General features: G+C 35.8%; 1 protein-coding gene across 2 annotated transcripts in view; it reads left to right on the top strand.

Moving 5' to 3' along the window:
* The window catches only part of SLC4A10 (solute carrier family 4 member 10), a 208,353-nt gene that overhangs the window by 35,819 nt on the left and 149,320 nt on the right, over window positions 1-23,214 (top strand). For both annotated transcript variants that reach the window (XM_047083717.1, XM_047083716.1), the window contains exon 3: window positions 13,627-13,773. In XM_047083717.1, coding sequence (XP_046939673.1) covers window positions 13,627-13,773 — 147 coding nt within the window. The remainder of the gene's footprint in view (window positions 1-13,626; window positions 13,774-23,214) is intronic.

Raw genomic sequence — 23,214 nt, 5'->3', positions numbered from 1 at the left:
TATTCGCAAGATTGTTATATAGATGACAAAATATACTATCATTTTAACATGGAAATAGTAGAGTTTCATATAAGGAAAAAAAACCATATTAAGTTGTTAAAATTGCCCTATTGGCTGTGGTTACTTAGCAATATGCTTAGTTTTAGAAATGTTGAGTCCAGTGAGGAGGGCACCTGTTGGGATAAGCCCTGAGTGTTGTATGGAAACCAATTTGACAATAAATTTCATATTAAAAAAAAAAGAAAAAAAAAGAAATGTTGAGTTAACTTCTATTTATTTAGTTTAGTATTAGAAATGTTAACTCCTATTTATTTCACATGTTAAAATGAGAGGTATTTAATCAGACGGTCTCTGAAGAATTTTCCGGTTGTAAATTCTGTGATCTTGAGAGTGAACTTTTAGACTATGCTTTAAAATATAAATTCCTTGTTAACTTTACTTAATATTTAAATACCTGGAGGTTTTTAAGTTTTCTGACTGAAAAGAAATTTTAAATCTGAAAAGGAATGCTGACTCAATATAAATGAAGGGGTTAGAAATGTCCTATAAGTTATTTAACACCACAGAAACTTATTTTACACCTTTCTTGAGGAAGAAAACAATCCGAAGTGAAGTAATGCACCCTTATTTATCTGATTGTACACTTAGTTACTTACTTAAAACTTTGAAAAGTTTTATAAGGAAGTATAAGGTGCTAAGAGAGGGTATTCTGGCCTGGCAGTTATATGTTAGACAGATGTGATAGATCTGGTCACATGGTACCGTAAGAGCTCCTGGAAGCAACAGCAGGAAACTGGCGCACAAGTCCTCTCCAGGTCTTTGTGTCACACTTGCTGATGTCCTGGAGGTCCACACAAGTCATCTGGCCAAGCCAAGAGTCAAGGGTTGGAGGAATAGATTTCACCACAGCTGGGAGAAACTGATAAAATATTTGGGGCCATTAGAAAAAATCTACCACATTATCTCTTATTTGTATTTAACTATACAGAAAGGCCGTGTTTTTTCATCTTTACTTTCCAATGTTTTGTTTTATTCTTTTGGTTCTATAGTTGAATCCCACCCACTTGCTTCATGGAAACCTTTTTCTTCCCAATGACTCTTCCATTTTCCCAAACGAGTCTCTCTCTGTGTCCTTAATTACCGTAATTCCCAGAATGAGCCACTTTCTACATGTGCACATGTCTTTTGGATTAACACAATACAAAACTAAATCTGGAATAGTTTACAATTTTACATTTTTTGCTCATTTCCTAAGCTATTTCCCTAAAGCAAAGTGGCAGAGCTGTTGAAAAATCATAAATTAATTAAAATGCATTGGGGAGGTGGAGGGTTCCACCTTCTCTTTTGCGTTCATTTTTTAAAGTATCCCAGAACAGATGTTGATTTATTTTCTCCCTCTTCCTTGCAACATAAAACAACAAACATAAATGTTTTAAAACAATGGTGAAATTGCGAGCTTCTGTGATTATAAAAGTACATATTATATCTTTCCTTATTTTGCCCCTGCTCTAGCATGCATCTCACACTATCCCCCCAAAATGCTCCTTGGTTTTTGCACACATTATCCCATTCCTCTGCTAATGCAAAACCTACTTATTGTTTACGACTCAAGTTAAGTTCTACCTTCTCCGTGAAACTTTCCTCGATTGTTCAAGTTATTCTTGATTTCGCTCTAATATGAATTCCTACAGCATTTAATGGCTGATACCACATGAGAACATTAGCTTTAATGCAGATTGTAATTGTTTACTGCTTTTTGTTTGTATTCTAATTTGTATATTAGCTGCTGTTTTCTTTGTTGGACTTGAGTCCTCACAAAATGGATGGTTATCTTTTAAGTACAGAGATCATATGCTATAAACATTCCTTATTATCCCGTTTCTTGCCTGATTTGAATTCTAGCCTCTCGTAGAGCTCTGGAAACATCCGATATCAAGCTGTTTTACAACCTACCAGAATTGAGAATTCCCCTGGCTTTTTTTTTCTCTTAGAAAATATGATATTATTAGGCTTCATTCATTTATTTGACAAATGCTGACCCTTACATGTTGAGGGTTTTTAGGTTCCAAGATGAAAAAATAACACTGCTTGAATCTCAAGATACAAAGTAATTTAGTTGCTATGTTTTTCTCAAACAGTGTCATAAACTTGTAAAAAGAAGTAGTTGTTTTTTTTTTTTTTTTAAATATACCGCAGTGCCTTCTAAACTAGTAAATCCCAGACTATGGCTCTTTTGATGAGTAACATTAGCACCTACAAGATTTCTATTTTTTTGATAGAATAATCATAGTTATGTGGCACTTTGCTTTGTGATCATTACAAATCTAGCCCTGAGATTGGGTGACTGTGACCAGACTGGTTTGATACTTTTTTTTTTTTTTTTCTCAGTGAAACAGTCCAAGAAACAACAGTGCGGGAGTGTCTACATACACACACTCACACCCTCTTGGTCTCTTTTCTTTCTCTCTGTTGCTGTCCCTCAGCAGAGAATTTCTGTTGGATTTAGAATTCTTTGATATATTATGATAAATGATGGCTTGTTGTGTTTTCTGACTCTGTTAGAGTCTCCATGGAATTAAAGATCACATGCTTATTCAGCTTAATGTACTTGACCTTTTCCTATGATACGTCTGAATGGCTGTAGCAACTCAGTAACTATGCACCAGCTGTGTTATATTCATTTCACAGAAAAAACACAGTTCTCTTCAAGAGTAGGTAACTTGACTTCTTTCCTCCCAGCGAAATAAAGAATAGTGTATTAGTATTATTATTAATTATAGTAGGATCTCTTTCCATCCCCAAATACACCTCTAATCTCACTGCATTTGGTAAACATTCAGAATGCTTTGACCACAGTCACATCAAGTGGTGTTTCAGTACTGGTCCCTCTTACATACTGAAAATTTTTACAGTAGTTCTGTATCTGCTCCATGAGACTGTATCCGCACAATTTGAGTGTCGAAATTCCAGGATTTGTTAGCAACATTTTACTCAGAAAGCAGTGTTTGTTACCTTTAATGAAACTTTGCTTTTCTAATGGGGAAACTGTATTTTCTGTCAAGTGACATAGAGTCAATTCTGAGTAAATTCTAGTGTTCTGTGCTTACCTTGAAAAAAAATCTTTGCTTTTAATAGCACTGTTCCATTTTTACTAATATTTTGGAAATACATTTGTGTCTAAATGATTCCAGATTTTTATTAATTTGGGGTTTTTTTAACATGGCATAAAAGTAATTATTGACTATTTTGATTAACTTAAAAAATGCTCATTTGAGAAGATTCCCTCTTTTAACTAAATTTTTGGACTTTATATATCATAAAATAAAATTGTTCTCTATATAGTCTTAAAAAATAGATTAGGTTTAATAATATTCAAGTTATATTTGAACCATGACATTTTTCATTATTTTGAATGCTTTTTCTTCTTTGAAGTGATCTCTGCTAGGATGGAAAATTCAATTTTGAATATGATGTTTGAGGAAAAATTTACGATAATATTAACCTGGAAATTTTATTTACATACTGTTTTCCACAGGATCTAATATGATTCTCTAGTTGCTGAAACCAGGGTTATTATAGTTGGGGTTAGAAAATTTGGCAATATAGAGGGAAACAGAAAGACAATGAAATAGGACAGGAAAACTTCATTCTGCTTTCTTTTATTCCTTTCAGCCACTGAGGGTGAGCAGGATGAAGGGAAAGGGAGGTAACAAGTGTGTCTGCTATATCATAAGCCTCATGTCTAATATTTTATATCTATTCTATTCTCATGTAATCTTTGTAGAAATTCTCTTAAATCTGTTGATGTTTTTAATATCTACGTTTCTTTATTTTGTTATAAAAGCAAACATGAGGTGGTCTGGATGAGGCAGATTCTTACTATTGTAGCAATAATCACGTTGGTTCTCCATGCCCCATTCTTTCCCTTTAAGGTGATATGATGAGAACTAGACGGTTATACGCACAGGAGGGGAGCCCTAAGATTATGAATTAAGTTTATATGGGAATTTTTCTACAGCTCCCTTTTCCCCTCCTGAGAGAGGGAGGGAAATCTTATCTCCCTTATGTAATCAAATCTCAAGGAAGAGAAGAGGAAGATCCCCTAGTTTAAACCCTTCGGATATAAACTGGTAGCTATGGGGATTTATTATCTTTTGAAATGTAAAGACATAAATCTGAGAAATAAATGTCTACCTCTCTTTGAAGGTCTCTGTCTTTTTGTCCACCTTTAACCCCCAAAGCTTGTCCTTTAACTCAGATTCCAGTTTTCTCTGCTTTAGAAGTCTCTAGTCATGCAGAAATATGAAATACTTTCTCCTTAGTTCCATAAGCATAAATTGTGACCTTTTTATCACTGTTGCTTTGAAATTTGTGGTCATACCTTTTTTTCCCCCATTCTTACATTTCTTAATGTGTTTAGTAGCCAATGCATTATTGTGTCTATTACCTATATATTTTACTTAAAGTTATCATCTCAATTTATTTCTTTTATTAAAAATTTTTTTAATGTTTATTATTTTTGAGATAGAGACAGAGCGCAAGCAGGGAAGGGGCAGAGAGAGAGGGAGACACAGAATCCAAAGCAGGCTCCAGGCTCTGAGCTGTCAGAACAGAGCCCGATGCGGGGCTCGAACTCACAGACCGTGAGATCATGACCTGAGCTGTAGTCGGCCGCCCAACCAACTGAGCCACCCAGGCGCCCCATCATCTCAATTTATACAAAAGATTTATATACTCAATAAAAATGTATTGAGCACCAAGAAGTATCAAGTACTGCTGCAGATACTTGGGACACATCAGCGAACAAAGAAAAAATCCCTGCTCTTCTTAAGTTGAAAAAATTTGAGGGAAACTAGAAAGGAAGCACTAAACATAATAAATTAATTACATGGTATGTAAGTGCTATAGAAAAAATAAAAATAGAGGAGAATGAGGAGCATAAAGGGTCAGAAAGAGTAGGGTGTAATATTAAGTAGATGGTTAGTGCAGGCTTTGCTGAGAAGGTGAAATATGAGCAAAGACTTGAAAGAGGTGAGGAATTTTCCAAGTAGGCAGAATATTTCAGGCGGTAAAAAAAGACAGAGGCAAGTCCCCTGGGTGGCAGTGAGAACAGCAAGGAGGCCAGTGTGGCTTAAGCGAAGTGGAGATCAGTGAGTGAGGAGTAAGTGAGGAGGAGGTCAGCAGCAGAGAGGATCAGAGAGCTAAAAGGAATAGGGTGTGCAGATCACAAAGAGCCTTGGAAAGCCCTAGAATAATCGTGGCCTCTTCTCTGAGTAAAATAGGGTAACATTGGAGGGATAAAATGAAGAATGATGGGATCTAACTTGCATTTTAAGAGGACTACGCTTGCTACTGTGTTTGGCATAGACAGTGGGGCTAAAGGTGGACCTACGAAGGCCGGCTGGGAGACTGTTGCAGTCATCCAGGTTGGGTATGATGTTGCCCTGACTAGAGTAGTGAAGTGAAATAATAAGTGGGCAGATTCTGGATATGTTTTGCAAGGTGTTCCAACACGTTTCTTCTTCGATTGGTTGTGCGCTTAAGAGAAAGAGAGGAGTCTACAGTGACTGCAAGGTATTTGTTCTGAGCAGCCAGAAAATTGTTTTGTCATCGACTGAGATGGACAGGATTGTGGGGGAGCGTTTTTTTAGGAGGGAGTTGGGATGGAGAAGACTAGGAGTTTAGTCCTGTACATCTTGATTTTAAGAAGTACTTTAGACGTGTAGTGGAGGTGTCAGGTGAGACTGTCACCTGGGTTTGAGAGAGGTTTGAGATGGAGACACAGAATTGGGGGCTACCCACATACAGGTGGGCAGATCTAGGTTTTGTGGGGGCTGAAACTTATGCATTTTTGAAGGTTCTCTAGGGAAAAAAAATCAAAATTTGAATATAAATCAGAGGTGGATATCTATTTAGAATGAAAAAATCTCAACAAATACTTATTGGGAAACTGAATAATAGCACAAAATTGTAACATTTGGAGAAATAGGATACTTTTTAAAAGGAACTGACATACCTCTGTAATACTTTTTCCCACCAATTTTTGGTCTCTAGTGTCAAGGATTTTTAAGTATCATTTTCTGTTGAGGATATGGAAAATTAACTCACTCTTTATTATTAATTAACATTTATAGTAGTCTAGAAAAGTTTCTTTCATCTTTACAACTCATTTATAATTTCATAAAAATTTTCAGGGTTGTCTTAAAATTTAAGAAAACTTATCAAGCTTCTTGCATATATAACCTTTAAGATTTAGAGGAGTTTTTCAGAGACTAACTCCGGCTCTATACTTCGCTTCGTCTCCGCTACCCACATGCTCCCAATGCGAGGCACATTGTGATGTCCCTGCACATTATGATACTACTGCAGCCCTGAACCTTTGTGTCACAACTTCAGATGAGTTTGGCACAGTGGGTATGAGGAGTATTCCTGGAAGCTATTCCAACTCCAGGATAGCTAGCAATGACTTATTCATATATGGACGTGATGGCAAATCACATAAATATGTTCCATTAAAGCCAACCCAAGTATATCTCCACCTCTATTTCCTACGTTTGTATGTATTTATATTTATGTATTTTTTATTCTCAAGTTAACATACAGCATAGTCTTGGTTTCAGGAGTAGAACCCAGTGATTCATCTCTTACATATGACACCCAATGATCATCCCAGCAAGTGCCCTCCTTAATGCCCATCACCCATTTAACCCACCCCACTTCTATTTCCTCTTAGTTTCTCAAAATTTTCAGACACTCAAGATTCCAGGTTCCATCATGAAGGAATCTTACACTAATAAATGTTCATAAAATATGTGACCATGAGAACACAGTATTAGTCCTCTCCACCCTTACATGTAATCTACCATGAGCTATGAGTTTTGACTTTTTTTTAATTAAAAGACTTTATTTTTTAGAGCAGTTTTAGGTCTGTAGAGGTTGCACAGGAAGTACAGATGCCCCTCTCCTTCCTGCACACAATTTCCTCTTATTACTAATATTTTACATTAGTGGAATTTAACTGAATTACATAGTGTATATTAGGGTTCACTCTTTGTTTTTTACACTTCTATGAGTTTTGACAAATCTATAAGATTACATATCCACTATTACAGTATCATACAGGACAATATCACTTCTCTAAAAATGCCCTGTGCTTTACTTAAACACTCTTACCGCCTCTCCCTGAACCCCTGAAAATCTTTGATAGTTTTACTGTCTCTATAGTTTCACTCTTTCCAGAATTTCATATAGTTGGAATCCTACAGTACATAGCTTTTTCACTGACTTCCTCAATTAGCAATATGAATTTAGGGTTTCTTCATTCGAGACACCTTAAAGAAAAAGCTATATTTTCATGGTTGATAGTTCATTTCTTTTGATTGTTTAATAATACTCCATTTAATGTCTGTACCAGTGTTTATTCATTTAAAGGACATCTTAGTTTCCTGTTTTTTTTGACAATTATGAACAGAGCTGCTATAAACATTTGTGTGCATGTTTTTATGTGGACATTAGCTTTCAACTCATTGGAACAAATACCTAATGAGTGAATTCAGTATTTAGATTAGAGTCTAGACCTTACACCTATTCACAAAAAATAGCTCAAAGTGGATCATAGACCTAAAAGTAAAACAGGAACTTGTGCAGAGTGCAGAAGATAACATAGGAGAAAATCTAGGTGACCTTGGGCCTGGTGATGACTTTTTATTTTAATATTTAATTTTTAAAAATGTTTCTTATTTATTTTTTGAGAGAGAGATGGAGGGAAGGGCAGAGAGTGAGGGGGACAGAGGCTATGAAGCGGGCTCTGCACTGACAGGCTGACAGCAGCAAGCCTGATGTGGGGCTTGAACTCACAAACTGTGAGGTCATGACCTGAGCCAAAGTCAGACGCCCAACCAACTGAGCCCCCAGGTGCCCCTGGTGATGACTTTTTAGATACAACACCAAAACACAATCTATTACGGAAAAATTGATAAACTGGACTTCTTTAAAATTAAAACATATGCTCTATGAGAGACACTTAGAAGAATGAAAAGACAAGCTAAAGAGAAAATTCTTGCAAAATGCATATCTGATAAAGGACTTATATCAAGGGGCACTTGGGGGGCTCAGCTGGTTAAGTATCCAACTCTTTGTTTCAGCTCAGGTCCTGATCTCATACTTTCATGAGTTTGAGCACCGCATTGGGCTCTGCACTGTCAGTGTGGCGTCTGCTTGGGATTCTCTCTCTCCACCCCACCCCTCCCCCCACTCTCTCTGCCTACCCCCTGCTTGCACTGTCTCTGTTTCTCTCAAAATAAATAAATAAACTTGTTTTGAAAAGGACTTATATCCAAAATATATAAATAACTCTTAAAACCCAACAATAAGAAAACAAAAATCCAAGTATAAAATAAGAAAAGATCTGAGCAGACACCTCACCAAAGAAGAAATACAGACAGTAAATAACCATATGAAAATATGCTCAATATCATTTGTCATTAGGGAATTGCAAATTAAAACAATGAGATATCGCTACACACCCATTAGAATAGCTAAAATCCAAAATACTGACAATATCAAATGTCGGCAAGAATGTGGAGCAACAGGAACTTTCATTCATTGCTGGTTGGAATATAAATGATGCAGCCACTTTGGAAGACAGTCTGGCACTTTCTTATATAGGTAAGCATAAGCTTACCATGTGATCCAGCAAGTCAATCATAGTTGTTTACCCAAGTGAGTTTTGATATTTTCACCAGCCTTGCAAGATTGTGTCTCAGGAAACTCCTTCAGCTTGGTCTTCCTTGCATTTAATGTTCTCAAGACATCAGTTCAGCTGTGTGTCTTGGCATCCTCTTATCTGATTATGCTTGGATATGGTTTCAGATGTTTTTTTAAGTCTTGACTTGGCAATTTTTTAGGATGTTACTTTGGGCAAATACCCATCAAATCTACATTTCACAGACAAAGACAATATTCACTAGACCCAGCCAGGCCTCTAGACTTGCCCCTTGGGTCCATGGTATCCTTTATCTTTATCCATCAGGGAATGGTTATCTTAATCAGTAATTATTAGAAACCTTTGCAATCTTAAGGTTTACTTCAACTACCACTGTCTTTAAAGCCCTAAACTTCCTCAAGTTTACTCATTTCCTCATTCACTGAAATTGCTCTTAAGAAGGTAACAGTAAACATTAATTTCCAACCTAACGACTAATTTTTAGTCTTAATCTTATGACTTCTTTATAGCATGTAAACTGGTTAACTGTCCCCTTCTTGCAACTCTCCCCTATTGGTTTCTTTAATTTTAAAAATTTTTAAAAAAATTAAAAAAATTTTAATGTTTGTTTATTTTTGAGAGAGAGAGAGAGAGAGAGAGAGACCGACCATGAGCAGAGGAGGGGCAGAGAGAGAGAGGGAGACACAGAATCTGAAGCAGGCTCCAGGCTCTGAACTGTCAGCACAGAGCTCAACGTGGGGCCTGAACCCACAAACCATGAGATCATGACCTGAACTGAAGTCAGACACTTAACCGACGGAGCTACCCAGGAACCCCTGATTTTTTAAATTTTGAAATGAAACATATATACAGAAAAGAGCAGAAAGCTTATGCATAAATTTTCATAAACATTATTGAAGCAAAAACTTGTATCAAGAAACAGAACATTTCTAATGCCCCAGAAGCTCCTCATGTGCCTCTCCCCAGTCACAGCTTCTATTCACTTTTATTGTAGACGTAAACAACTATTCTGATTTTTGTATTAATCTTTTCTTATATATGCATCTCTGAGCAAAATATTTTAGTTTTTCCATTTTTAAAGCTTTATAAAGCAAATTATATATACATTTTTTGCACAGTACTGTTTGTGAGATTCCTCTATGTTGTGCATATCTGTGGTTTGTTCACTATTATTGTATATATCCCATGGTGTGGATACCTTCCTACTTTATTATACATTCAGTTAATGTATTTTGGGGTTGTTTCCAGCACTTTGTCTTTATAACCAGTGCAGCTATAGAGATTCTTATACATGTTTCTTATACATTTTTACATCTTCATGCAATTCTCTAGGGTCTATGGAAATTGTTGGATTATAAAGTATGCATATTGTCAATTTCAATAAAAATGCTATATTCTTTCAAAGTAGTTCTGTATAATACTACTGGTACTAGATGAGAAACTGGTCTGTACCACAACAAAACATAGAATTGTCAACCATTTCAATTTTTGCCAAGATGGTGGGAGTATAGAGGTATCTAATTATGGTTTCAATTTCCATTTCCCTGAGAGCTAGTGGAGTAGAGCACCTTTTCCTACCCATATTAGCAATTTGTATTTTCTTGTCTCTTAAGTGTCTATTTAAAATTTTTGCCTGTGCTCCTATTCAGTTTTTATCTTTTTCTTAGGATTTGTAGGATTTCTTTTTATATCTGGTTTATTAGTCCTTTATCAGTTATATGTGTTAGAAATATATTTTTATGTTTTTGCCCCCCTCCCCAACTCTTGTAATGAAGACAAGTTCCTGATTTAAATGTAATAGAACTTATTAACAATTTTTTTATGGTTAGTTCTCTTTAAGAAATTGTTTCCTAGAGGCACCAGGGTGACTCTGTGGGTTGAGCCTCTGACTCTTGATTGGCTGAGGTCATGATCTCATTGTTTGTGGGTTTGAGTCCTCTGTCAGGCTCTGCACTGACAGTGTGGAGTCTTCTTGGGATTCTCCCTCTCTCCCTGTTTCTACCCCACCCCGCCCTCCCAAAATAAATTCATAAACTTTAAAACGAGAAAAAGGAAACTGTTTCCTAACTTGGCATTAAGAAGATAGTTAACAGAGAAAATAGAGATAAAAAGCAGGTATCTAATCTCCTTTATTTATGAGAGGGGGAGAGGGGCAGAGAGAGAGAGAGAGTAGGACAGAGGGTCCAAAGTGGGCACTGTGCTGATTGCAGCAAGCCCAGTGTGAGGCTCAAACTCATGAACCATTAGACATGACCTGAGCTGAAGTCAGACACTTAACCAACTGAGCCACCCAGGCGCCCCTAATCTCCCATATTGAATTGAAAGCCTGTGACTTCATGTTTTTAAATTTTAAACTTTGGTTTCTCTTTTTCTGATTCTTTTTTTAAAAGCTTATTTCTTTATTTTGAGAGAGAGAACGAGTGGGGGAAGAGCAGAGAGAGAATTGCAAACAGGCTCCATGCTGTCAGCACAGGGCCAGACGTGGGGCTCGAACTCAAACTGTGAGATCATGACTTTGAGACAACACCAGGCTCTGGACGCTTAATGGACTGAGCCACCCAGGCGCCCTCTTTTTTCTGATTCTTAAATGCTAGTTTTATACAAGACTCCATCTGAATTCTTTCTTGTTTTGCACATTCTCCCTGATTAATAATCTTCAACATATTAGAGAATAAGAATGTAGCAATGGTCCAAGTAATTTGAAATTACTAACACTTAAGGTGCCAACATTTGGGAATTATTTTAAGTATACAACTTTGTGGTATATTTTGATATTTGATAAGGTAAATTCTCCCTCCCTAAGCTTCATCAAAATGTTGTTGATTATTTTTCTTTCAGTTTTTCCCTATACATTTTAGATTATTTGTTCTAGTTAACATTGAAATAATGTCAGGTGATGGGTATTGATGGGTATTAAGGAGGGCACTTGTGATGAGCACTTGGTGTCGTATGTAAGTTATGAATCGCTGATTTCTGTTACTGAAACCAATATTGTACTGTATGTTAACTAAAATAAAAGGAAGAAATTTGTGATTGTATTGAGTGCACAGGTTAATGTATGTCTGTTTTGGGGTTCATATCTCTTCATTGATTTTGATATATTTGTTCAAGGCAGGGATACCCAGGGCAATATATCACACTTGTGAGTTCCACTTTTTATACAAGTTGGGAAGGGCTGAAACCTGCTGACTTATAAGAATAAAATAATATCTTGTTTATATTTGTATTCTTGATACCTAGCACAATACCACTCAATAAAATATTTGTTATCTCAGTAAACATTTGTTAGGCATCTGCTGTATGCCAGGCACTGTGTCAGGTGCTAAAGATACAAATTGACTAACATATTGGTCTTCCCTAGGAAGAAAACTACTTATAGGTAAATAATTACAATTAAGAGTTATTGATTAAGCACTAGAGGGTCCTTAAGGGAGAGAGTAGTCAACTGTATTTAGAGTGAGAGGGTATAGAAAATTTTATAGGTGGCATAATCCTTACACTAGACTTGAAAGATGAGTAGGTATTTATCAGATAGTCAGGAGAGACAAGGTAAAGACATTTCCTACAGTTGGAAGAATAAGAACAATATTAAGTAAAAACAGAGACGTGAGAACATCTGGCTATCAAGGGAAGAAGGGGCTCATACTGGCTCATAGTTTGTGAAGCAGAGTGTATTTAGAAGCCTGGCCAGAGAAATAGGCAGAGGCAAGATACTGTTTGGTCTTATAGAGTACTAAAAGCTTTATCTTACAGGCAACAGCGAATAATCAGTGAGTTTAAAGCAGGGGAATAATTAGTCAGATTTGCTTTTTTGAAAGAAAAAAAAGCCATCTGCATTCAAGATTGATAAGAGGTGGGACAAGAATGCAGCTAGGAAAGAAAAAAAAAGCAGTAAGGAGAATGTTCTAAGAGTCATGGTAAGACAGGATCAGAGTCCAACTAAGAGAATAGCACTAGGGATACTGAAGAAGGAATGGATTTAAGAGATATAAAGGAGGACCTGATGATAACTTAGATGGGCTTTGAGATGACTGGATAGATGGTGCACTTACTAAGATAGATGATAGTAGATCCTTGGGAGACAAAGAAAAGGACTAATTCCACGGGCATGTTGAGTCTGATGTGCCTGTGAAAAGGATATCGCAGTAATATGTCTGATAGGTGGATGGATACATAGGCCTACAGTCCAAGAGAGCAATCTGGCATAAAATTTTAGATCTCAAAGCCCATAATATGTATGTATCAGCTGAAATCATAAGGTCAAAGATGGAATCTGGGGATATCCAACCTTGAGTGGGTGAATAGAAGAGGAACCAGCAAAGAAAACTAATAGGAACAAAACAAAAGAGGAGGAGGAGTACCAGGAGAAAGGGGTCGTAGAGAAGAGAGTTGTCAAGTATCAAGTGCCACAGATAGAAATAACAGACTTGAAAAAATTTCATGGGATTTGGCATTAATGGGGACCTTGGTGGAATCTATTTTATTAGATAGTGATTTTTTTCACATACTTAACTGTGAAGGGAAGGGAACTGGCAAGATAACACCATTAGTTGGAGGTAGGGAGAAAATAGAACAATTGCTTTGTTTATTTTTTTTAATGAGACGAGTATAATTATAAACTATGGAGAATAGACACAGAGAGATTAAGACAATAAATTAAAGGTGATTATAAAATATACAACAAAATAATTAGTATTATAAGTGTTTGTGATAGATTTGTGGTATACTCAAATAGGTATAAATGCAAAAATACAGTGCTAAGCCCCAAGATGTACATATCATAAACATTCTAAAACGACTTGCTGGATTGAATTGAATGGAGTTCCATTAATATGTAAATCATTATCCTCTGTACTCTGGAATAATTCAGAGTTTAATTTGTGCATTTGCTTCTGATGAAGGTCATCGGACACTATTTATTGGAGTTCATGTGCCCCTGGGAGGAAGAAAAAGCCATCGACGTCACAGGCATCGTGGTCATAAACACAGAAAGAGAGACAGAGAGAGAGATTCGGGATTAGAGGATGGAAGGGAGTCACCTTCCTTTGGTAAGACTCTTTCTCCTTGTTTTTTATTAAATTTACGATGGTAATAATATACTTGCTAAATCCATAATTAGCAATAATGCCTCATACTCATAAAATTGTTTATACTTTTACAAAAGATGTTGGTTGGGCAGATGGGGGAGAAGTGAGAGATAAAAAAAACTTGATTGAACACAACTTGTGCTTTGTGAAGTTGAGAATTGGCTTAGCCTTGTGATTGAGGAAATACACATAAGTAGTAAAACTTAGTTGTATAAACCCTTTATTGTATACATATATACATACATATATATGTATATATATATATGTGTGTGTGTATATATATATATATATATATATATATATATATATACACACATACACACACACACACACACACACACACACGTATTCAAATAATAGTCATTGCTGGAAGTAGTTAAAAATCCAGAGGGAAATGTCTTTATTAAGTTCCCACATACACCATTGCTGATGCTGCCCAAATTTCCCTCTTAAGACATGGACATTCTACTATTTTGAACGTTCTTCCTTTCGAAGTAGATACAGAATATCAAACTATAGTGATACAGTAACTATTAACAATTTCTGAGTGCCATGAATGCCTGTGTTCATGACATAACCAAGAATCTGGCTTTCCCATCTCTTATCACCCTCTCCTTCACTGCACCTAGTTCCCCTACTCAACCATAATTACTTTGCTCTGAGATCGTCAATGCTTTCAGAACATGTGTCTCTCCTTCTTGTCTACCTGTGCAACTCCTTGACTGCTCTACTTTTTTCTATCCATGCTGCCATCTTTCTTGCATTATTTTATTATTCTACTCTGATTTCATAGCCTATAATTTTACTAATACTTTTACTAATATTCTGAATATCATAGGTTTATTGTTTTAATTTTATTCATACGATTACTCCCACTTAACCATACTTATGTTGGGGGTCCCTCCATGTTCCTGCTTTCTCCCTGCCTCCACAATGGGCCCACTGTGCTGACCATAATCATTCAGCAGGGCAGATTGTAACTATTTAAATTCATGACACAATCAACCTTCAACAGTGCCTCCCAGTTCTATTGCATTTCTTTGATTTTCAAATTGACTATTTTTCAAACTTTTTCATCATTCTTCAACATCCGTTTTTTCACTATCACTTAGTGGATGCTTTCTACTTTGGAGGGAAGATGTGTCATCAGAACCAACTCATTCCAATTCTCTCCTATGTGCCTGTATCTGAAACTTTCTTTTGATGTAACAAGGGAGTTTTCTTTTCAGTTATGTTTTATTTCCTGTTTCCTCCTACCTGGAAATGTACACAATTTATAATCTGGTTGACCTCTTCCTTGCAACTGGATTATTCTCAGCATCTTTTAAACATGAGAGAGACTCCCATTTTAGATAATCCCTGACCCCCGCTCAAACCCACAATACCACTCTAGTCATTATCTTGTATTCAGATATGAAGTTAGTGGCATATAACGTTTGGGGTAACAATTTTGCTCTTAATATTCTATAAATATTGCTTTATTCAATATGTTTTCAATAAGTGTTGCAGAGAAGTCTATGGTCTCTATGGGTGTTTTTTTTTTCTTTCATTTTTTAACATTGTATCTTTTAAGCCTGAATGCTTATAGACATTTTTCTGTGTCCCTTTAATTAAGAAATTTGCTAAGACAGGCCTAATGGTGGGTGTATTAAAAAGCCTTTCCAATGTGCATATACTGATATTTTTCCACTTAGAGCACATTTTCCTATTTTATCTGATTCTGTTCCACTTCCTTTGTTATCTTCTTTGTGAATATTAATTATCTGCCTGTTGGATTAGTTATATCTGCTCTTTGTCATTTTCCTCTGTAGTTTAAAGTTAGTCTCTCATATTATCCATTTGATTATCTGCAATATCAGTTTTGCATTTTACTATTTCTGTTATTGGTTTATTTTGTGGTTGCATTTTTAGTTTTCTTAAAATTTTTTCTTATCATGTACTATTTTCTTTACATTTCCTCTTGTCCTTTCCTAACTAGTTTTTGTTGTTCTGCTTGATAGAGTCTCTGTTTATAATTTATAGTCTATTGATGATTCCCAGCTATTGCTGGGCATTTTCTTTTGATCCTGAAGTGGATAATTTTCAGAGGTATGATCTTCCTTTGGGCCATTCAGATTATTTTGACTATATATTAATTTGTAGTATTTGTATAGTTTCCCAGTTGTTTTTCTTAGAGAGGCACTGGCATCAGTATGCTCCTTGTTTCAATCAGTGCGTATAGTTAGAGCATTAACCTTCCCCCAGTAGCATGTATTTCTGCCAGAGTTAGAATGACTGTTGTCTGGAGTGTGTAAGGAAACGTATTCTGGGAATCTTCACCTGCATGATATAAGGATGGTCATCTCTGAGTCAGTGGGCTCAGAGGTATATAAGGGTCCCCGTCATTTTCAGGTGTTTTTTTGTTTTGTTTTGTTTTGTTTTCTGAGGTGGAGTCTGGGAATGTAATAAAGTGAAAATTAGGGAGATTTTTCTCATTCAATCCTCCACCTGCTTATATACAGATTCTCTCTTAGATTCTGAGAATGGATTATATATGTTGGGCTAAACTTTAATGGTTACTTCGAGCTTTCATCTCTAGTATTTGAGACAATATATTCACATTACCTGAGAAATGCTTACTAAATAAACATAAATAAACTTGTTCCCCCTGCTTCTGACATCATTTTTTTTTCTTATGGCTTAATGCAGTATGTCAGTTTTTCGCAACAGTTGTTCTCAACATTGACTACACTTAGAAGTTTTCAGAACATATTGATGGTCAAGCCCCATACCCATCAGGATCTCTGGGGGTGGGGCCTAAATGTCGGTATTTGGTTGAAGTACCCCCAGATAATTCTAATGTGCAGCCAAGCTTCAGATCCACTGTTCTAGAAATTTTGTTATTTCAAGTGTGGCCCATGAACTAGTGATATTAGCATCACATGGGAGCTTGTTAGAAATGCAGAATCTCAGGCCCTACCCCAGACCTTTCGAATCAGAATCTGTACATTAATAATATACTTAGATAACTGATATACACACTACAAGTTGACAAATAAAGCTCTAGAGTGTTCCTTGTCAAACCCTGTTATATAGTAGAATCATCTGAGGAGCTTTAAAAAATATTGATGCTGGGCCCCACCCTCAAAGACTTCAATTAATATTGGATATTTCCTTAGGCACTGTTATTCTTTAAAAAGTATCCCAGGTGATTTAATATCCAGCTAGGATCAAGAACCATTGATCCGAAGAAGCTTCTGCCTCTTTATTTGGTAAAACTGGAAATTAGTCAGGTGGCCCAGATTCTCCCTCTGATGTGTCAGCCACTATTTTTGGATGCCACCTACTTCCTTCCACCCCCAACCATCTGAGTATCTCTGTTGACATTTAGACCTAAGATCTGTTTTATCAGGGACAAATGTTTGGCACCCTGGTGGTCTCTAAGCAGTAGAACTTCCTAGATTTCACTTTTTTTTTTTTCAGCTTCTTCAGGACCAATCATCTGTCTTTATTCCTAACCCACAGTCAGTTCAGGTGCCTTGATAATCAAGTACCCAGTCATATCCATGTTATAAACACCATCCCACTTGATTTGGGCTTTGATATTCTGCTTTGATATATCTGTGAGCATATATGAGATTACTATGCTGAGGACTTCATAGAAAATTTCTGAGAATATTTATTAAGAATATTTATTTTAGGGGCATATTTAGGGTGGCTCAGTCAGTTAAGCATCTGACTTCAGCTCAGGTCATGATCTTGCAGTCCATGAGTTCAAGCCCCGCATCGGGCTCTGTACTGGCAGCTCAGAGCCTGGAGCCTGCTTCGGATTCTGTGTCTCCCTCTCTTTCTGTCCCTCCCGTGCTCCCACTCTCTCTTCATCTCTGTCTCTTTCTCTCAAAAATAAAAATAAACATTAAAAAATATTTATTTTACTTGAAAGGATTTCAAAGAAAATATTTTGAAGACATTCTTACAGGTGACTGAAAATTCTTCAGAATTCAGTTTCCAAAGTGATATAGGATAAAGGAGAATGTGAGGGAGCATAGGTCCCCCTCTGCTTCCAGGAACCTGGAAGTTTAGGTTGTAAATTGGAGTATGGATCTGTGGAGACATGTGATAATTTATCTCATATTTCTGGAGCAAACATCAATTTAATAAAAAGATTTTGGGGTAAACGTTTGAAATTTGGCACTCTTAAGAAATTTTTGTCACCAAACTGTATGAGGAACATCAGCCAGATCCCATTTTATTATATGACCTAGTTGTGTGAGGCAGTGTTGTTAGGGACCCGGCTGTGTTAGTGCTGCGTCCAGATACAAGTGAACAGGCCTTTACTGTCGCCACAAGAGATTATGCATATATCACAGACCTGCAATGGTTCGTTCTAGTCTGCCAGATCTGATGATTGAATTGTGATTCCTAGGTGAGTCCAAAGATAGATCCACCTCTTCAGCTTTGTGGTAGTGGTGGTGGTGATGCTTTGACTATAGAAAACACTTTTGATGCTGGCAAATAAGTTCAACCTACTTTTGTTACTGCACGTAATAAACATGATAGTTTGTATAAGAATGTGATGATTATTCTCCTTCCTATTACAATCAATTCTGCTATTAGAAAACTGCTAAAATCTGGCATCTTGTTATTTTTCATGTAATCTCTTATATTTACCTTTTGTACTTTGAAATTATATATGTATGTATGTGTGTATATATATATGTGTATATATATGTGTATATATATGTGTATATATATGTGTGTGTATATATATATGTGTATATATATATGTGTATATATATATATGTGTATATATATATATGTGTGTATATATATATATTTCAATTTTTAGTGTTTAGTTTTGAGAGAGAGACAGAGACAGAGCGTGAGTTGGGGAGGAGCAGAGAGAGAGGGAGACACAGAATTCGAAACAGGCTCCAGGCTCTCAGCGCAGAGCCCGACGCTGGGCTTGAACTCACAAACAGTGAGATCATGACCTGAGCCAAAATCAGCTGCTTAACCAGCTGAACCACCTGGGTGCCTTGAAATTATATTTTCAACCGGGAACATGAATGGGTTGTTTAAAAATGATAAATTTGAAGCATAAACCTGAAGTCAGTGAAAAAATGAAGACAACAAGGGAAATTCAGAACACTTTAATGTTGATTTGTTTCTTAGCCTCCCAACAAAGAACATAACAGGAAAGATGATAGGAGGTAGATCAATTATAATTAGTTAATCTATAAGCAGTAGAAATACATCTAAAAACCATAGACTGTATAAAATGCTTGGGTAAAATATGGGACACAAATGTACTATAGAAATTAGCACAACCATGGAATTAAGCCTAGGAGTTTTCTAGTTTTATATAGTAAATTGTGCATATGCTTCAGGAAATAAGAAAGCAAATATAGAAAACATGACTTCAGAAAGCTATTTTGTGATGGGTAATGACTTTCTGTTCCTATTTAACTCTCAGCTGTTATATAACAGTATTAATATTTAAAAAATCATTTTATTATAATGTATAACAAATATTTAAGAGTGTTAGAATGTGGACACATAAATGTACAACTCAGTGAATGATCATCAACATGTATGTAACTGCCATCTTGGCTAGCCTTCCACAAACCTCTCTTAGTGATCCCTCCAGTCACTATCTACCTCTCCTCCCCAAAAGGATCACGAGCTTGTCTTGTTATACTGGGTGTTTTGGCAGTTTTTGAACTTCATATAAATGAAGTCATATAGGAGATATTTGTTTCTGTCTTTCTCTATTGCTCAATATTGTTTTTGTGGGATTCACCAATGTTTTTGGCCATAGTTTTAGTTTATTAATTTTCATTTTTGTGTAGTATCTGTTTACTTGTATATGCTGTGCATTCTACTGATTGACATTTGGATCATTTACATTTTGAAGCTACTTTTGTTGCTTTGAACATTTTTATATATCTCTTGGTACACACATGTATTTCTCATACCTAGAACTTATTGTTGAACTGTAGGGTATGTATACTTTCTTTCTTAAAACTTTTTTTAATGTTTATTTGTTTTTGAGAGAGAGAGAGAGCGTGAGCAGGGGAGGGGCAGAGAGAGAGGGAGATACAGAATCCAAAGAAGGCTCCAGGCTCTGAGCTGTCAGCACACAGCCCGATGTAGGGCTTGAACTCACGAGCTGTGAGATCATGACCTGAACTGAAGTCAGACACTTAACCAACTGAGCCACCCAGGTGCCCTGGTATGCGTATTTTCAATTTGAGTAGATAATGCCAAATAATTTTCCAAAGTGGGGTGCATATTTATACTTCCACCAGGAAAGTATGAGGGTTTATGTCATCTTCCATTCTTGTCAACACTTGGCATTATCTTAACATTAGCCATTCTGGTAAGGTGTATAATACCATGTTGTTTTAATTCACATTTCTTGAATACTGATATGATTGAACAACTTTGCATATGCTCTTTGGCATTTGGATAGCCTCTTCTATGAAGTGCCTATCCAACTTTAGTGCTTTAAATTTTTTAAATTTAATTAAAATTAAATTAAGAAATTTTAAATTTAATTGAGAATTTTTTTACTGGATTTTTTTTCCCATTGATTTGTAGAGTTTCTTTATATATTAGCAATGTAAGTCCTGTGGTGCTTTTACATACCTCAAATACCTTCTCACATTTATGGCTTACCTTTTCATTGTTCTAATGGTGTCTTTTGATCTGTCTTGCAGATTCCAGAAACACTACTAAGACCATTATTCCTTAGCGCAACTTCATCTATGCTATTATTTATATCCATTATATATTTTAGTAAATATAGAAATAGGCCCTTATTTTGATCCACCATATTCTTGGCTACAGTTTGTATCATAATGCTCTATGTCCTCAGTTACCATCTTAAAAATAAATAAACTATCAACATAAGACAAATATTTATGCCTAGAAACATCTTTCTGATTTTTATAGTACTGTAATTTACATGATTTATGTCATGCAATCGTAAGGTACATAGACTAAAAGAATAGTCCTTAAAACATTTGAACATTTGCCATATTGAAACATAACCTGAGCCCCTCTTTAAGGTGTTAAAAATATGTTGGTAGGATAATCATGAAAAGACTTTTGTGAGAATTCCCTAATACCTGTACAATCACTTATACTTTAAAGGATGAAAAACCGGCTACAGGAAGTTATAGGTTATTTTGAACCCAAATAAAATACTTCTTGTCCTTGAGTAGATGATCTTACTTTAATAAATCATCATTTTGTGTACTATTGCTGTTACCATTGTGTCTTAGAGAAGTCTTTTAAATACTTGGTACCCAACCTCAGACTTTCAAATTCTCTTTATTCATGACTGTCCTCATGTTTTTTTTTTTTTATGACTAGTGTTTTAAAGTGTGTGGTGAGTGATCCTGATGATTTATGAGGGGAAAGATGTACAGTTCATGTGCACAACAATTGAGTTTTGGGGCTGGATGCATGATACTATAGATCCCCAGATTACTGATGCAGAGTAAACTGAAAAAAGTCATTGAAAACAGTGATGAGACAAAAATGATTCAAAAACAAGAGGAACATAGTACCAATGTTGAGGCATGGCTACTCTGGGATGTGATTGCTGACAAGTGAGTGAGTAGTTAGAACAGGTGTCATGCAATACAAAATGGCTGTATCTGCTCACACTGGGTGGGTCTAACAGAAAGACTTAATTGATTTCTTAGTGTAACTCTAAAATTGCAATTTATGCTGTTTTTTTAATGGCTATTCAAAGTACTGATTTTTTTTTTTTTTGGTCCAAAACAACCAGCCACTAAGATAACAGGCAGATTAGAAGTATTTCATTTGATATTGATAAGATTTGGTTTAGTAGATATTAGAAACTATCACCCAGATAGTACACTTTTAAGAAAAAGGCAGTACCAGGTTCTTTTTTAAGATACACTGGATTGGAAATGTATATATTACACTGTTGATTTTCTTAAGTACATTTGATATTTATAGGAATTCATCAGTCTCATTTCAAAATAAATATTCATGTTCCATCCAGGAAATTGGCATCTTCCTTTGAAGAGGTAGTGAAGCACCAGACTTGGCTATTGACTCAATTATTGTTCATTTTGCTGTAAAATTTAGTTTGACAAACTTCCTAAAATATTTGGTAACAAAACCAAACCTCACATTATTAACATTGTAAAAAAGAAATAATGCCTGAAGCAAATATGCTATATAAACATAGTTTCTTTTTTCTCCTTCTTCTTGAATACATATAATCATGCATAAGATATAGGCTGCAGACTGGTGTGAACAATAACATTTAAAAACTGAGGTGCCCTAGTTTTTAAGACTTTATTTTTTAGAGCAGTCTTAGGTTTAGAACAAAATGGAGAGGAAATTATAGAGATTTTCCATATATCCCCTACCCCTACACATGTATAGCCTTCCTCACTAACAACATTACCCACAAGAATGGTATATATATATATATATATATATATATATATATATATATATATATATATTTTTTTTTTTTTTTAACCAAGGATGGGCCTACATAAACATATCATAATCGCCCTAAGTCCAATAGTTTACTTTAGGGCTCACTCTTGGTGTTGTAAATTCTGTGGGTTTGGACAAATGCATAATGACATATATCCATCATTATAATATCATGCAGAGTATTTTTAATGCCCTAAAAATCCTCTGTGCTCAACCTATTCATTCCCCCTCCTATCCTCTGCCAACCATTGAATATTTTATTCTCTCCATAGTTTTTGCTTTTTCCAGAATGTCATGTAGTTGGAATTAGACACTAATGTAGTCTTTTCAGATGGGCTTCTTTCATTTATTTTATTATTAAAAAAATGTTTTTCATGTTTATTTATTTTTGAGAGAGAAATACAGACAGCATGAGCAGGGGAGGGTCAGAGAGAGAGGGAGACACAGAACCCTAAGCAGGCTCTAGGCTCTGAGCTGATGGCACAGAGCCTGATACGGGGCTTGAACTCACAGACCGTGAGATCATGATCTGAGCTGAAGTTGGACACCCAGCTGGCTGAGGCACCTAGGCACCCCTGGGCATCTTTCATTTAATCATATACATTTGCATTTCCTTCATGTCTTTTCATATCTTGATAGATTATTTCTTTTTAGCACTGAATCATATTTCATTGTCTGGATGTACTACAGTTTATTTATCCATTCACCTACTGAGGAACATCTTGGTTTCTTCAAAGTTTGGGCACTTAATGAACAAAGCTGCTAAAAACATCTGTGTACAGGTTTTTGTGTGGACGTGTTTCCATTTCCTTTGAGTGAATTCTAAGGAGTGTGATTGCTGGATAATATGGTAAAAATATGTTTCGTTTTCTAAGAAACCACCAAACTGTCTTCTAAGTGGCAGCACCATTCTGCATTCCCACCAGCAATGTG

The sequence above is a fragment of the Lynx rufus genome, unplaced genomic scaffold (assembly GCF_022079265.1).
Source record: "Lynx rufus isolate CCGP_SWC_20201006 ecotype Redwood Valley unplaced genomic scaffold, mLynRuf1.p SCAF_2, whole genome shotgun sequence".
Classification (NCBI taxonomy): Eukaryota; Metazoa; Chordata; class Mammalia; order Carnivora; family Felidae; genus Lynx; species Lynx rufus.
This window is presented reverse-complemented; position numbering and strand designations above follow the sequence as displayed.